This window comes from Periplaneta americana, chromosome 13 (assembly GCF_040183065.1).
Source record: "Periplaneta americana isolate PAMFEO1 chromosome 13, P.americana_PAMFEO1_priV1, whole genome shotgun sequence".
Taxonomy (NCBI): Eukaryota; Metazoa; Arthropoda; class Insecta; order Blattodea; family Blattidae; genus Periplaneta; species Periplaneta americana.
In genome coordinates, this window is record NC_091129.1 from 5,632,793 (window position 1) to 5,650,042 (window position 17,250).

Here is a 17,250-nt window from a genome sequence, read left to right on the forward strand (position 1 = left end):
AGCTTCATGATTTAATGAAATTCAGTAATTCTTTTTATTTTAGTAAGTTATTTTACAACGCTTTATCAACAGTTTAAGTTATTTAGCGTCTGAATGCGATGAAGGTGATAATTCCGTTGAAATGAGTCCGGGATCCAGCACCGATAGTTACCCAGCATTTGCTCATATAGAGTTGAGGGAAAACACCGGAAAAACCTCAACCATGTAACTTGTCCCGACCGGGAATCGAACCCGGGCCACCTGGTTTGCAGCCAAACGCGCTAACCGTTACTTCACAGGTGTGGACCATTCAATAAATATCACCAGCACCATATTGATTTAACCGTATTATTAATATCCTTAATTCTGAAGGGCCATTCTTTGAGATGTTTCAAACAGAAAAGCTTGACACAATTTTGTTTCTTTTTTCGCTTCCTTCTCGAGATAAAAATTGTTTCATAGTAGGAGGAAAAAAATAAAGTGCATAAGATTTGCTGATGATACGGTGTTGTTAGCAGAAGAGGAGATAATACTAAGGCTACTGGAGCTAAATGAAGGCTGTGAGCAGTATGGGATGAAGATAAATGCAAAGAAGACGAAGATCATGGTTACAGGAAGAAAAATAAAGAAGGTACAATTGCGAATTCTAAATGAGGCAGTAGAGCAAATGCACAGCTTCAGATACTTGAGTAATAACATGATCTGCTGCCAGGCAGAGAAAAGCAGGATAGCAATGGCCAAGGAAGCTTTTAATAGAAAAATGCGCGTCTTCTGCGGACCTCTGAAACAAGAACTAAAGAAGACACTAGTGAAGTGAATTCTATGGAGTGTGGCATTTTACGGGGTAGAAACATAGACTTTACGACGAAGTGAAGAGAAGTGAATAGAAGCATTTGAAATGTGGATATGGAGAAGAATGCAACTTGTAAAGTGGACAGGCAGAATAAGAAATGAAGCTGTGTTGGAAAGAGTGGGAAAAGAAAGAATGATACTGAAACTGATCAGGAAGAGGAAAAGGAATTGGCTGGGTCACTGGCTGAGAAGAAACTGCCTACTAAAGGATGGACTGGAAGAAATGGTGAACGGGAGAAGAGTTGAGGGCATAAGAGGATATCAGATGATAGACAAGGTTAAGATATATTTTCGATCATATGTGGAGACAAAGAGGAAGACAGAAAATAGGGAAGATTGGAGAAACCTGGGTTTGCAGTGAAACGTCTGACCTCGGGCAGGACAATGAATGAATGAATGCATTAATTAATTAATTAATTAAAGAAAGAACTAACGAATGAAATATTCTTTAGCTTGTTTTGAAAAAGCCATTGAATTAATTCCCAATATGCTTAGTCTGTTTAGGAGAGCGGTGTGTTATGATAATAGATGACAGACAGAATTTTAGGTTCGTCCTTTAAATGTGCAGGAACTTGATACGATCAAATATAACCTTTCGTTCTGCAAGGGAATTGTTCAATGTCACAGAACACTTCCAGCATTGCAGTGGTCTGTATGCAGATATTAATAGATAAGGGGGATAGCCTCTACTGCATGGGTCGGCAGACTTGTTTATGCGAGTCTCTCCGACCTTTGAGATATTCCTCTGGAGTCCAGGATTGAGGTGACTCGATGTCTGAAATAAAGACAAGTCCTTGGTCTTCATACTCAGCAGCACCCGTCAGCACATTTGTAAGGTGTTTAAGACTTAACATTGTACAGGATGATTCAGAAGGAATTAACCCCACTTACGGAGCTTGATTTCGAAGGCATTTTTGAGAAAACAAAAATGCCATATATACATGGATCCTTAAATCAATATTTTCAGAGTTACACTAATATGAAATCGTCTGTAAAATGCTTTTCAATAATAATAATAATAATAATAATAATAATAATAATAATAATAATAATAATAATAATAAATAATAATAACAACAACAATAATAATGCCTTTATTTAACCTGGCAGAGTTAAAGATATATGGCCTTCTCTTACACTCAACCAGAATTATAACTTGCAACATACACGGAGTTATACTCATGTGTATAATTTCCAGAAAGCTCACTTCCTAGAATTGTATAAATTGTTTTCCAATGTTAACTGGCAATTGTTATCATAGTTTACTGATATTGATGTTGCTAAGGCTTACTTTTACTCAGTACTATATTCTTAATGGATTCTACAGTTCCAAAGAAAAGAGTTTCAGCTGAAAAGAAATATTCATCCTGGTTTAGAAAAGAAATTATAAATAATCTCAAGTTGAAAAAATATTTCAGGAGAGGGATGCATTTATCTGAGGAAAATAAAGAACAATTTAAACAAATTGGAAAGAGAGTTAAACTATGATAAATAATGCGTATAATAGTTATGTTATTGAGATAGATAATACTTTATAAAACGGCTCTAAAGTATTTTGGAACTATATAAAAAATAGGAGAAATGGCAAACATATCACAGCAAAGTTAATGACTATGCAAGTTCACATTTTTTATACTAATGATTCTGTTTCGGAAGCGTTTGCTGATTACATTAGTTCGGTTTACTCTGAAAAACATATCACACAACCCTCAGAAAGAAAATACGGTAATACCGGATTATATTAATTATCCATTTGCAATTGAGCCTATAACTAGACAAGAATATTTGACTGCTATAAAAAATTAAAGCCTAAAAAATCTTGTGGCCGAGATGATTTACCTCCTTATGTATTGGAAGCTTGTTTCGAAGCACTTATGTATCCTTTATGTTTGTTGTATAATTATTAAAAAAAAACAACAAAATCTTTTCAGAAAATGTGGATATTAACAAAGGTAAGCCACGTGTTTAAATCTGGGGATAATAGTAAAATTAAAAATTACAGACCCATTTCAGGAGTTTGTGCCGCATACAAGGTATTTGAGCAGATTCTATATACACGAATTTTTCAACATGTTTATAGTGCAATTGATATAAATCAGCATGGATTTTACACCCATATGTCTACCACAACAAATCTAATTAATTTTACATAAAAGGCATTTAATACGTTACATAATAGCAGGAATGTAGACGTGATATACTTTGACTTTTCCAAAGCGTTTAATAAATTTGACCATAAATTTTTAATTAATAAACTTTCAAGTTTTGTATTATCTTTTTCGTACTTACAGTTAATAGCATCATATGTTACAAACAGGCAGTAGTATGTACCATTCAATCAAATAAAATCAAAACCATTCACAGTAACTTCAGGAGTTCCCCAAGGATCCAATCTTGGTCCCTTGTTCTTTTTACTTTATATCAATGACTTACATAAACAGATTTTGCACTCTAAATATTTACTATTTGCTGATGATGTTAAATTGTATAAAGTCATTGACAAACAACAAGACGTTTTTTAAACACAGCATGATTTGGACAGGCTATATAGACGGAGTATCGATTATTTTCTTCTGTTAAATCTTAATAAATCTTGCTTCATGACGTATTCTAAAAATAAGACAGTTCATCAAAATTAGTATGAAATTAATGGTGTGATGTTACCTAGAATAGAATCATTTAAGGATTTGGGTATTTATCCTACACACAACTTATGTTTTAAAATGCCCTTAAGTCACGTGGTAATTAGTGCTTATAGAAAATTAGGATTTATAATCACAAATGCAAAACAATTAAAAAATATGAATATTATTGATAATCTATATAAAACTCTACTTAGGAGTATGCTAGAATATGCGTCTGTAATATGGTCACCTCAGTTCCAGTCCCATCAGATGCAAATAGAAAGGTTACCGAAAAGATTTTTACGTTATTTATATAAAAAAAACATCACTTGTCGTCTTATGACAAGAAAATTTCATATATTCAGTTACTGTTAGAATTTGATTATAAAACTTTAAAATCTCGACGATTAATAAATAGTACAATTTTACTCTATAAGAATGTTAACGGTATATTGAAAATTCTGATTTTCTTAAATTCCTTCAGTTCAATGTAAAAAAAAATTAGTGGAATATTGAAAATATTGAGATTAAGACAAATTTTATGTGACTTTATTGCTCAGAATGTCTTCGGAAGTGAGCTCCATAAGGGACGGTAAATCCTCGTGAATCACTCTGTATATGTCCACTATCGTGTTTTAAAATAACATGCGATAAAAAAATTGGCGTATATTCAATTTTAAGAGATAAGGTACAAACATGTTGCACAGATTTAATATTATAACACAATCTGCAAGGGAACAAGTCAGTAGAGCTGGGAACCACGGAGTGACGGACGTCTGCAAATCTGTGAGTTGAGCCGGAATTAGCTAAGTACGAATTTATCACATGACGTCATATAGGCTCGTCACTGTTAGTTCAACGGACAGCTGCTTTGTCTTCTTTTTAATGAAGTACAACCTAATTCCAGAATTTAGCGGTATTTCGAAGCACATGTATTAATTTTATTAGGTCTTCTATACTACTATTTCAGTTCCAATCCTCACGTTTTTAGTTTCATTCTGACTTGTTGAATATTTCGAAATTGATGTACAAGTGAATGTTATGGAAGGAAAGGATCTAAATGGAAATGGTGAATAAATGGCATTATCTCGAAATATAAACCATCAGCACCTATGTACTTTGTAACCGATGTTGTTATTCGCCGGAGTATAATTTAACCAGAGTCGTCGGCTTCAGTGAACTACCTCAGTAGTTGGTAGGTTGTGTATCGTTGCTCTTTCTGACGTATTGAATAAGAACAGAAGCTTTGGCTTCTCGTCTTTATAAAACAAGAATGTAATGCTGAAGTGCGGCAATTTCACAGACAATATTTATTTCCATGTCGCTTATTTGGAAGAAGGATGTTACAACTCAAAATTAAGCAGTTCTTAATTACCGATTTAGAAGGAATCGTTTTGAGCTGGACGTTTAACAGGTAACTTGTCATAACTCATCTTCCAAAATTACCCGCTAGGGGATAGTTAGGATGTCGTTGCGCTGACAGACTTTCGTACTTAGTTTAATAGAAACAATGGTATATTTCAATTGTGCTTTAGATCTTGCCTTGTCATCACTACACGTTTTGCACGAAGAACGCTACATCTGGCGAGAAGAAAGAACTAAGATTCGTTTTGTTTGTATCAAGAGGGTATTGTTTTATAATGTGACGTTAATTGTGAAAAAGTAAGCGTAGCCAGATTGCCATAATATAAATTCAAGAGTTAAATTTAGAAACATGACTTTTTGGATGAAAATTATTATAAGCCCAGAAAGTCACATTTCGAATTACGTCGGTCTTCGAGAAGTAGCCTATATTATCCAACCCCTAGATTTACTATTTCTACTTGTGTCGTTATTCCAATTAATCTTGAAGTAATTTTGAAATAATCAATTTAAAATTAAACTGACTTATGACACTCTTGCTGACAATAAATTATGGACATGCAAGAGTAGTATGTAATACACTGGCCGAAATTTCATCAGTCTTCTATTAAAAATCGAAATTAAACATAATGAAATTTAATGTCTATAATTTTTACAAATTAGTTCCTATGAACGTTATGTCTAGGATGAATATAGTTCGCATATAGATGTGAACGAAATACGAAGATGTATACTTCGTTACTTGAAAGAGAAAGCTGGCAGAGATATTTCATATTTTACTCTGATATTTGCGCATGCCAGAAAATAATTACATTTATGATTGCTGGGTATCTCTGCGCAGTCGGTATCCTTAATGATAGAAGTTTCACCCACAAACACATCGTAACGAAAAACGTTCGTCTCCGGATGAGCTGAGCGCTTTTTGATTAATCACTTCTCAATTTTATTACGTAATCAATTATATGTAACGCACAGCTAATGATTCAGAATGAATTATCATTTCCACTTGTTAAAGTTACAACATTAAATATAAGCAATACACATTCATTAAACAAACTTATGTTTATTTGTTTTTATTTCCAGACTGGGAATTATAATGGCGAAGGAATTCCGAGCCCCGAGTAAAGACGTGGTACAAAAAATTTGGCAAGAATTTGGACTAAATGAACAAAGAGTGAAGGAAGCAGTAGAAGCTCTGAAGAAATGGCTAGCCATGGAGCCCCATCTGCCTGAAGAATCTGGTACGTAACAAATATACACCTATGCGTTGCACGTTAATTAATACGTTTGTTTAGTTACATTAAACTATTTTGTATCTATTAAGTCAGGTATGTTAGCGCGGCCGTTTCTAGTCCGTAAACGAGGTAGAATGTCAGAATCTCATGCAGGCACACGCTTAAAAGATATTCAACGTCACTGTTGCTCCTCGTTTAAAGGGTAGAAATGTCCTCGCCGAACACACCTCGGTTACATTTATGCCAAGTCTTCACAATTCTACTCGTCTAAATCCAAGCCTAGATAGGCTTGTATTAATAACTCCTAAATTTAATGAGTTACAGGTACCGGTACAAAAAATTTCCAAAACAAGGAACATTTGAACGAAAATTTGGGCTGACCCCAAGATTCCAGAATACATAATAAACAAATGCAAAATTTCAACTAATAATTTGAAGGAAAAAACGAAATAGCCTACAATATATTGCCAAAATTATAATGTTAAAGTAATTTAGGCACATATATAAATTACTATGCAAAATGGATACCGAATTCCTCAGTATCATCATACATTATTTTCACATCTTCACATGTGAAGTTGGGGACAAGATAAGTGGATATCGTGATGAAATAATGTTCCTCTTGCACCAAGAAGGAGGTAATCCCATGCAGTGCTTGTAATGTTGTACCTCTCACATAAGTGAGGAAGCGTTTGGACTCATTCCGTCATTTATTTGAATGATTTCTTGCTGATTTTTTCCAAACGTATCTTCGGATCTAAAATAAGAGTACCTTGATTGGATCGATCGATTACCACAATGTCAGTTCCTCTTGTTGCCTCATCCTCTAATCTTCTGTTTTTATTGATACTGGTGCAATAACATTTAGAAAGCTGCAACGTGTATTCCGCAATAATGCCTCTTTTGGTACAAATCATGACTAAGAAATTCGAATTTCTGGAAACCCGGCTAGCGAAATATTTGGTCTACCAAGAAACGACCAGGAACGGATATGTTAGTCGACATCTTCATGGTATTAGCCCACTCCGAGGAGGATGATTCTTTTCTGTGCTGATCCAAGAGTCAGATTTCCGATCTTCTTTCTACGTTACAACCCTTTCCCATTTTGTGTGAGACATCACTCTTCAAATGAACTTCTCCACATTTCATCACTTTAAACATCGTCCTGTCAGAGAATGGTTTTCATCGCTGCATGGGAAACTTAAACTGTGAAGAGCTTATTGTTTTGCAATCTCGAGAATGAAAATATCTACATATATAATTTGAACTGGTAATGGAAATTACGGGAAAACGGCTGGACGGATTTTAATAAATGACCCCTCATTTTCAAGCTTGGAACTCAATTTTTTCGGAAAAATAGTAGTTTTCAGTGAAATGTCAATTTTTAAACATAAATTTCCTCTTTTCCAAAATCCATTTCTCGTCAGTTTTGAGAACTAGCTAATAGCATTCACGGCCGACTTGAAATTCCCTTCGATTTTTTTTGTAAAGCAGAAGTGAAGCTAGCATCAAGTCGGCCGTGTTGCATTTCAGAATAAAACAAAACACATACTACAATAAATAATATTACGCGAAGGCCATGATCTGCAACAATGCAGACATATTTAGACCTCAAATTAAACTGGTATTAAAAAACTTTACTTACTAAGAATAATATACAGGTTCGATTCTGTGGTGTGTAATTTTCTGGGTAGAGCTGTGTATTGGATATTAAAAACTACAATACTTGAGGTGGTTTGATGATATTATTACCATTAGAAATGAAATATTATTGTAGTTAATCCAATCATGTGACTATTTTTCATTAATTATACATATAAATGCTATATTGATATGAAAGTGAAACGTTTTGGGGTTATACAGAGTGTTTAATTTCAGGTATGTATTTCTCACATGTAGACAATCAAAATAGTTCATTACAACATATGTCCGGAAATGCCTTATTTCCGAGTTAAGGCCTTCACAACATTGAAATTCACCTGAACGTTTTTCTTTCCGCAGGTCGTTGCCGTCAAACAAGACATTAAGAGAGCACTCTGACAGTTCATTCCGAGGCGAAGGTTACATTCAGTGTTGTGTTGGCGTTAGACTGTGCGACATGTATTCAAATCAAGAGCTGGCAGAGATACACTTCATGTACGGTAAGGCGGACGGCAATGCTGCGCTGGCTCGTCGTTTGTACCAGGAGAGGTACCCACAGCGACAATGTCCAGATCGGAAGACATTTGTACGTCTCCATTACCGTCTGTGCGAGTATGGAAAATTTAACTCTCCTGGTTTGGGAAGGGGACGACCAAGATCTACAACTCCAGAAGTACAGGAGGAGATTCTGGAGGCTGTGAACATGACTCCTTCTATCAGCACACGAAGGGTAGCGTTGCAAGTCAATGTTCCTCATACGACTGTCTGGAGACTGTTGAGAGAGTATCAATTGTATCCTTATCATTTGCAACGTGTACAGGCCCTGTCACCAGCAGATTACCCTGCACGAGTTAGGTTCTGTCAGTGGTTCTTGCAGCAGTGTGGTGTAAATTAGAACTTTCCTGCCGTAGTATGTATTATTTACAGATGAAGCATAGTTCACACGAAATGGCATAACAAATTTCCACAATCAGCATGAATGGGCGTATGAAAACCCACGTGCAACTGTTCCATCTCATCAATAGGTGCGGTTCTCCCTCAACATGTGGGCCGGTATCATTTGTGATCGATTAGTTGAACCACATGTATTCGTAAACAGACTTTCGGGGCAGGTGTACACAAACTTCCTGGAAAACACCATACCTCATGTTTCAGAAGATACTCCACTGATCAATCGTCAACACATTCACTTCTTGCATGATGGCGCTCCTGCACACTTCAGTCGTACGGCTCGCCGCACAGTGGTCCGAATATTAAAAAACATGGTCAAAAATATCTCCCTACTTACAATCTACATTATGCCATGCCCAATCAACAAATAATTGTTTAAATTGAGAAATATAATGAATTTTAGCGACTTACATCTATACCAGATCCCTCCTCCATCACTCGTCTTCAGAATCAGAATCTCCCGAGTCCTCGCTGTTGGGCCCTTCAGGTGTAGAGAGCAACTGTAGCACTTGCAGTGGTAACTGTGTTCTCTTCTTCTTGGGGAGTTCTCTTAGGTTGGAAATTAAAGGGTCTGATGCAAGAAACAGTCTATGGAATAAGTCAAAGTTTGTAGTAATTCTTGACGTCTTTCTGGTGTGATCTTGTCGAAATGTTCTAACAGTTTTGTTGAATGATTCCATTGCTTCCTCGGATAATTCTCCTATTGGTAATAAAGCTGATTTTACAATAGATGCTCCATGAATAAGAATTTTGTGCACTGTTGGTGGCATATAATACCATGGGTATAATTTGACGAACAGCTCTGCGGTCTTTCTGCAGTATATATTGAATCGCGATTCACTTATATTTTGAAAACACGAAATTGTAGTAAGAATCACACTGAATCGTGAAATTAAATCATAATCAACTCCAGTTATTTCAGATGCTTCTTTAGTATTTCCGAAAAATCTTCTTGCCGTGTTCCCATCATTTGTGGTCCCATATTCAGGCTTCGGTGTATCTATAATAAGTCCTAATCTATTTCGAAATGCATCTTGAATAGTTTTCTTTCTTTTCTTCATAATTTCTCGACTTCCATCTCGTACATTTGCCTTCCATTTTTTAAATTCAAGCCGGTAAGATATATGTAGTATGCATTCAAAAAACCTTATATGTGCATGCAGAATTGATAATCCAAAGACAAAATTGGAGGTATCTTCTGACTGTTGTAAAAATTCAAGATTATTCATTTGTGAAATTTTTGCACCACAGATGTAGCACTTCATACTAGATGACCTAGCTAATGCATTGCATATTTTCCCGTCTATCATGGTTAAAAGTAGTGTAAACTGAACTGTGATGTTACCTAACGTAAATGGTTGCAAGTCCTGTATCTGATTTTCTACATATTCTCTCTCTGCTTGGGCTATTTCCGTTGTCTCGTGTACCTACTGAAGGCGAATAGGTCTGCAGAATCGAGTTGATGAAGGACGGGGATTCTTCCATGCAACATCTCCACTTTCAGTATCAACCAAGCGCAGGGGAACCAATGACGTAAGGAATAAACTTTCATCACTTTTCTCTTTTTGATGCCATATCTGTTTATATTGCGAATGACCAGAGCTGCCGTCAAAACCCCATTTACAATGCAACATGTAGTTTTTCTCTGTGTTACTTAGAGGTGAAATATTCAAGATTCTATAGGCTGTATGATGTAACAGAGACTGTAATTTGACCTCACATTTATTTTCGGTCACTTGTATGCCTTGAGGGTAAGTTTATTTTTTAGCTTCTAAAACGGATTGATAACTGGGGCAGAGATCATGATTATGTGCAACAGCCATTTTTCTAATTGTTTTATATTGATGTCTGGACAGATTTGAATCTATTATTAATGAAAGAGCTTCTTCATTTGTGAGTCTAGTACTTTCCTTTTTTTCTTTCCTCCAATAATCACGAATTCTTTTGCCTCTGCTTGGTGTTGTGGTTGTTACTTCTTTTAACAATTTGGCTGCCGCTTCATCACCTTCTGACCTTAAACTCATTACTGTAGCATAAGAGAGCTCTTCAGAACACACATTTTCTCTCGTTTCTTTCGCTTTTCTTCGTTTACTTCTTTCACTTAATTCCCCAAATACTTTTGTAGGACGACCGCGACCCAGCTTTCCCGATGTGCTTGGAATGTCGGTATGTTTATTCGGCGTTGATACAGATGAAATATTTTCAATAGGCAATGTTATGTCATGATCTAACCAACGAGAATATCTGTTTGAAAAATTTGTTTCACTATAACCACACTTCACCCATCGCTGATAATACGGAAGAAAAAAATGTAGTCTAATGACATTGTAGTGCTGCAAAAAAGTTATACAATCAGTACTAATTTCAAATTTATTAGTCAAATATGACGTGATATAGTTTTCTTGTTGCTTACGTGATTCGTTTCTCCGTTGTCTAATTTTATGGTGAAGTTCACGGCGACTCACAGAAAAATTCATTTTGCACTTGCACAATAAACACACCCTAAACCACTGAACGTATCAAGATGACTGAATACAATTAGTGTTGCAGTCAGCTTGGAAAGAACCCCCTTTTAAATGGAAAGTAAACAGAAAGCGAGTTATGACTATGAGCTGTCACAGTTATGGCACATGAGGATTGAGGAAACAGCGCTCAGGGGTAGTCTTGGGCACGTAGAGGTTACCCTTGGATAACCTTGGAGATGAAACCTTCAACATTCCCTAAACGAAGGCTTCCCGTAACAGCTGTGTAAGTTTCACAGTGTACATATTTATACATTTTTTTAAAACTCTCTCTATATATAAGTATCTTTTTAAAAATAATACTTGACATTAAAAAATTCTAATTAATATTAAAACATAATATTAATTTACGTGTTAGTGTGTATAATGTAAAATACATATAACATTATATAATAAAAATATTTACTATTATTTTTATGCATTTTAAAACTTGATCAGGGCTCTTTTAATATCACATCACTAAGATAAAATTACACAAGTTAGATTTATGTCACTTTTGAACAAATATATCGTGAAACCTGTATGCTATTATTGATAAATAACCTGTGATTTTTGAAGGCTAATTATTGTAGAATTATTGGAATGTGATTTAAAGATTCTGTATCGAAGTTGAAAAATTGATTTTTGACCAGCTTTTAAGCGATCCGGACCACTGTGCGCCGGTACTTGAATCGAAGGTTTCCTGATCGATGGATAGGTAGACGTAGGCCAATTGCTTGGCCTCCACGCTCACCTGATTTCAACCCTCTCGATTTCTACTTGTGGGGCCACTTAAAATCATTGGTTTATTCGTCTCCGGTGCCTGATTTGGAGTCCCTTGGGAATCGAATTGTTGCATGTTCTGAGGACATACGCAATACTCCTGGAGTTTGGGATCGTGTTCGCAGGGCAATGAGACTCGATGTGAGGTCTGTATTCAAGCAGGAGGTGGACATTTTGAACACCTTTTATAATGACAACGGCCTGCGGAAAGAAAAACGTTCCGGAGAATTTCAATGTTGTGAAGGCCATAACTCGTAAATGAAGCATTTTCGGACACATGTTGTAATGAACTATTTTGATTGTCTACATGTGGGAAATACATACTTGATTATGCACCGTATTTTTTAAACATCCTGTATATATGTGTCAGTGCCTGTCTGTGTGTTAATTTGTTGAGTCTCACCTTTTTCTTCCTTACTTCATCCATAACTATATGTATAATAATATTCTCTCTCCATTTTTTTTATAGAATGGTGATCAAATTTTTTTTCGGTCTTAATTTCGTGGGTTTCAGGCAGACACCAAGATATTTCATAATCTTCATGAATTTAAAACCTTATTGTGGATTCCTTGCGATGTTTTCCAACATTCCCCAGGTACTCTCTTCCTCCTTTTTCACTGATGCACTTGCTACCACACTGTATCTAAATAACCAAATTAGGAAACCTGTAGTTTGTTTTGTTTCTTCACCAGGCAGTTTACACGAGGCCCGAATAGAAAGATGGTTGATACGCTGCAAGAACAGCATGGAGAGAACCAAGCAGTCCATAGACTTGTATTACACACTCAAGTCACTGTCTCCAGAAATCATGTGCGACTGGGATCCTAGAAGTAAACGGTTCCAGGACACCGCTCAAACATTGTGAATATAAATTATTTTTCTAGTTAAAGTTTTCTATTTAATTTTCAAGTTAATTATTTTTGGCAGATTTTAAAACAATATAAATGTAATATTCTTAATTGATATATTATCTGCTTCATTTAGCTTAAATCTCTCTCTCCAAAAGAGAGGTGCAACACAGCAAGGGTAGATAAAATATAATTTATAAATTCATTTGTACATTTTTAATATTAGTTCACCTTTTGAGTGCCTGTGGTGCTCTTAATTTATTTGTAAATAGGGTTTCAGGGAAAATGCATAGCTATGACCAGTTATCTTTATTAATTCTTGTTCTTGAATGCCAATGCGAGTCGTATTTGAAAGTGCTGTGCATCGACTGGAGAGGTTTGTAATTTTTTTTTTTTTGACGTCCAGACCAATGCAGTTTGAAATGTTGGCAAACAAAGAAACAAATGCTAGGGTAGTGATAAAAATGAACAATTGCTAGGGAGGGATAAAATTAAACAAATGCTAGGAACGCGATAAAATTGTGCGATAAGCAGCCATGATTGGATGAAAGACGTTCTTTCGTTCCGTTTTATTGTTCAAAAGTAGTATGACGTAGTAAAAGTGTAATATTCATAATAAATTAAGTTTTTTGTTAAGGTGTTAGCGTTGAACTTCACACTGTAGGTAGGAATTGCGATGGTGGTGGCATTGGTGGTAATTAGTGTGGTATAATGAATAATGCAAGCATACTGGAAGTTATTCGGAAAGAGCTATTACTACTCAAGGCTGAATTGTAGTACTGAACATGATGGCGGTTAGTTTAATAATGTGATGCCAAACAGGAAAGATCATTGTGCTGACATGGTCATACTGGTTACTGAGGTGGTACTGGTAATGTTACATTTGGTTAATGTGACGTCTATGTTGATAAGGATGGAAAATATTGATGTTCATGGTGATGGTGGTGTTGATCTATATGATATTTGCACCGGTGAATATCCTGTTATTGTTGATTGTGATCATGGAGAAATAATTATCCAATAATAAACATATAATTTCTCTTGTTACAGTTGTTGGTTTCCAATGCCAGAACTAACACCTGAAGGAGACCGAGTTATTGTGATTAAATTTCTAACAAAGGATGCAATTAATTATACGCATGAAGATATAGCTAAGTTAGTTTTAATGGCAAATGAAGCCAGAATGTGCGAAGAATACTGCTTCTCAGATATATATGTGTATGATTTGGAAAATTATACACTTGGGCACGCTTCTAGACTAACGTTTACTACTACGAAGAAAGGCATAGTCTGTCTGATGGTAAGATATGTACTTTCTCTCTTCTCGGAATTCTTACCTACCATCTGATTTTGGCCATATTTCTCACGTTTGACTACTGTTGGCAAACAGAACAATCAGTTAACAAAATCATTATTCAAGAGATAAGGCATTCCTCATTTCATATATATTCATATTCCCATTTCCTTTGGACGTGCTATTTCTTCACGGGTTTAGATTTTGTCATGTTGCAGTTCTCTTTAAACAGCAGTACGCGTATTATTTGTTTGTTTGTTTACTTATTTTCTTATTTATTTACTTACTTAATTACTAATTAATTAATTTATTTATTTACTTATTTACACATTTACTTATTTGTTTAGCGTGGCTAAGATTGGGGGCATGGAAGGGTAATAAATTTGTCCACGAAGAAGGGGAGCGTCTTTGTCCGCTTTGCAAAGAAAAGGATTCTTATATGCATATTTTATTACTGTGTGTTGAATTGGAAATTGTACGGAAAAAATATTTACCACCCTTGATGCTAAGTCAGAATAGGAGTTCACTTGCATGTCTTGACCTCATGGGGAATAGAGAATGGGAACAAAATACTGGATTGTTCCTCTTGAAAGCGAGAAAGATTAGAGCTGCAGCTGTCGAAGTTTGCGACACGAACTGAGGAAGGGATAATAGTATACACCCAACTGTACACGTTTAGGTCTTTTAGGTTAGGATATATTATATAATGTGTTTTATTGTGCCATTTCCATTTTAACATGTGTTCTCTTGTAGAGAGTAGTTGGATGTAATCATAGGTGGGGGACCTACAAAGGAGGACTTGTTTCTGGTACAAAGCACGTACGGTCAGAAGACCCGTGCATTGGATTAGAGAAAATTATGATAATATAAAATTTTTATGTATAATATTACTCAATAAATCCATCTATCTACTATTTATTTATTTACTTTTTACTTATTCACTTATTATTGATTGATTTATTTATTTGTTTAATTATGTATTTATTTCTTTGCTTATTTGTTTGTTTATTTGTGAATGTATTTATGTATTCATGTACTTATTTTTTATTTACTTATTTACTTAGTTACTTATTTACTTAGTTACTTATTTACTTAGTTACTTATTCATTCATTCATTTATTTATTTATTCATTTATTTATTTTTCCATTTTCAAAGAAGGGTTGACCCCAAACTGTTTCCATATTTTTGCCTTCAGAACCCCGAAACAGAAATGATATTCTATATAGGCGTTATATGCAGACGGAATTTTCTTTGTGTAGTTGTAGATGTTTCTTAAAATGCTCATATGAAGTCATTAGTATAGGGGCTGCTTTCTTACGGAACAAATACAAACAGCTTGATTTTATTAATGAGTTTTTTTTTTTTCAGGATGCGCTTAACACTCGATTAAAAGCATTTCACATCATAAATGCGCCTTCCTATGCTGAAGTCCTCATATGGATGATAAAAGCTGTTTTAAACCCCAAAGTCATTTCAAGGGTACGTATTTTCATACTAAACGTAGGTGTTATAATTATGATTCCTTAATAAATATATCGCCTAAGATCCAATAATAGACAAATTTACTAAAATTACCAAACAATTAATCATATAAATCACTTTAATTCTCTACTTTTCATAATAGAAGTCAGAGAATCTTGGAATGTATAGCAAGGTACGTAAATCTTAATAATATTGAAAAAAAAAATGATTGCTCTTTATAAATTCACATAATTAAGTACATAGTATTCTTTCCTCTATCTAAATCAACATTACATTTCAATTAACAAATGAATGTAAGAAATGTCGAAATAGTGTAAATTATCCTAATCTAGCTCTCTTTGGAACAGACTTGTATTAATTCAGGGGAAAAGTTATTCCGGAGCCGAGTATCGATCACGGGATTTTTGGCTTACCGGAGCAACACTCTACCGATTGAGCTACCCAGGAACTTCATCCGAAAAACTCTCAATTTTTTCCGTTTTATTCACATAACTCGACTGGACTGACAAGAAGCCAGAAATCCACATCGAGTGCACAGAAACTCTGACTTGAAATTCCTGATTTCTGTTAACGTACCTACAGTAACGTTCGTATTATGCAAATCTAGCTTACAGGTAAAGTTTCCTGTGTAGCAGACTTGACTAAATTCAAGGAAAAATTTCTTCCATGGCCGGGTATGGACACCGGAACATTTGGCTTAGCGCACCAATGCTCTACTAACTGAGCTACCATGGATTTTCACTTGGAATTTCGTAACAATCTCCTATTTTGTGGCGATGGGTTGTTAGCCCTTCGTCCAAACTCCAAGCTGTAGGATCAAATACCTTACTATAATATCGGACAGCTAGCAGTATTGCGTGCGAACGACGCTGGTGCTGCTACCTACCGGCCGGTGTGGAGATACTTGCGAAACAAGCTGTAATCAACTGCAATGTATATTGCTGCTGGGCTAGTTAATAGTTTTATTAATTAGTGCTGTGTTAAAATGTCAGGGTGTATGTGTGTTGTTTATAATTGTGACAATTGCAGCATTACAAATTGCTCCAAATCATACTTTCGATTTCCGACAATTCATAAAACGTGTGTCAACAACTTTATTTAGTAGGCCTAATTCCTTCGTCTTTGTGGTGATAGAAAAATACAAATTATTTTTTTTATTTACACCTAATAAATGAATAGAAGTTAAAATGTATTGGATTTTAAGGTTTTATCAAATTAAGTTTTATTGTTGTCCACATGCCTTTACTAATTATTACAAGCATCAGATTACTATAAATTTTATCTTTGCAGTTGTCAGCAATGCGTATATAAAGCATTATTGTAAATTCATTCCTAATATCAGATTGATTTTGTCTCGGTAAACCAAAGAAAAAATGTATAACAATTAATTACGGAAAGTAATATGAAGTATGCATTATTTCTCATAATATGCAGCTTTGATATAAGATAATAATTTTACATTAAATGTTATTCATCATTTCTTAAGTGTTCCATATATAATTAAACATTACTAACTCACGTTTCAAACAATAACCCGAATCTCGCTATGTTAATATTTGTATATGTGGACGTAATTCCATCCCTCTCCGCTAGATGTCAGGTCCGCGATATTTCGCACTCACGCCAATGCTGCTAATTATAATAAAAGGTATTTGGTAGGATCACACTTTATTGGCTGTATGCGACCGCTTATTCA

At 35.0% G+C, this 17,250-nt stretch overlaps 1 protein-coding gene across 2 annotated transcripts in view; it reads left to right on the forward strand.

The window, feature by feature from the left end:
- Positions 1-4,154: 4,154 nt before the first annotated feature.
- LOC138711703 (alpha-tocopherol transfer protein-like) overlaps positions 4,155-17,250 on the forward strand; it is a 51,690-nt gene continuing 38,594 nt past the window's right edge. Inside the window, exons 1-5 of one of the 2 annotated variants that reach the window (XM_069842850.1) lie at positions 4,155-4,241; positions 5,901-6,058; positions 12,622-12,790; positions 13,828-14,077; positions 15,441-15,551. In XM_069842850.1, the coding sequence (XP_069698951.1) occupies positions 5,914-6,058; positions 12,622-12,790; positions 13,828-14,077; positions 15,441-15,551 (675 nt within the window). In that variant the 5' untranslated portion in view covers positions 4,155-4,241; positions 5,901-5,913. The remainder of the gene's footprint in view (positions 4,242-5,900; positions 6,059-12,621; positions 12,791-13,827; positions 14,078-15,440; positions 15,552-17,250) is intronic. The other variant, XM_069842849.1, reaches the window with a different exon arrangement.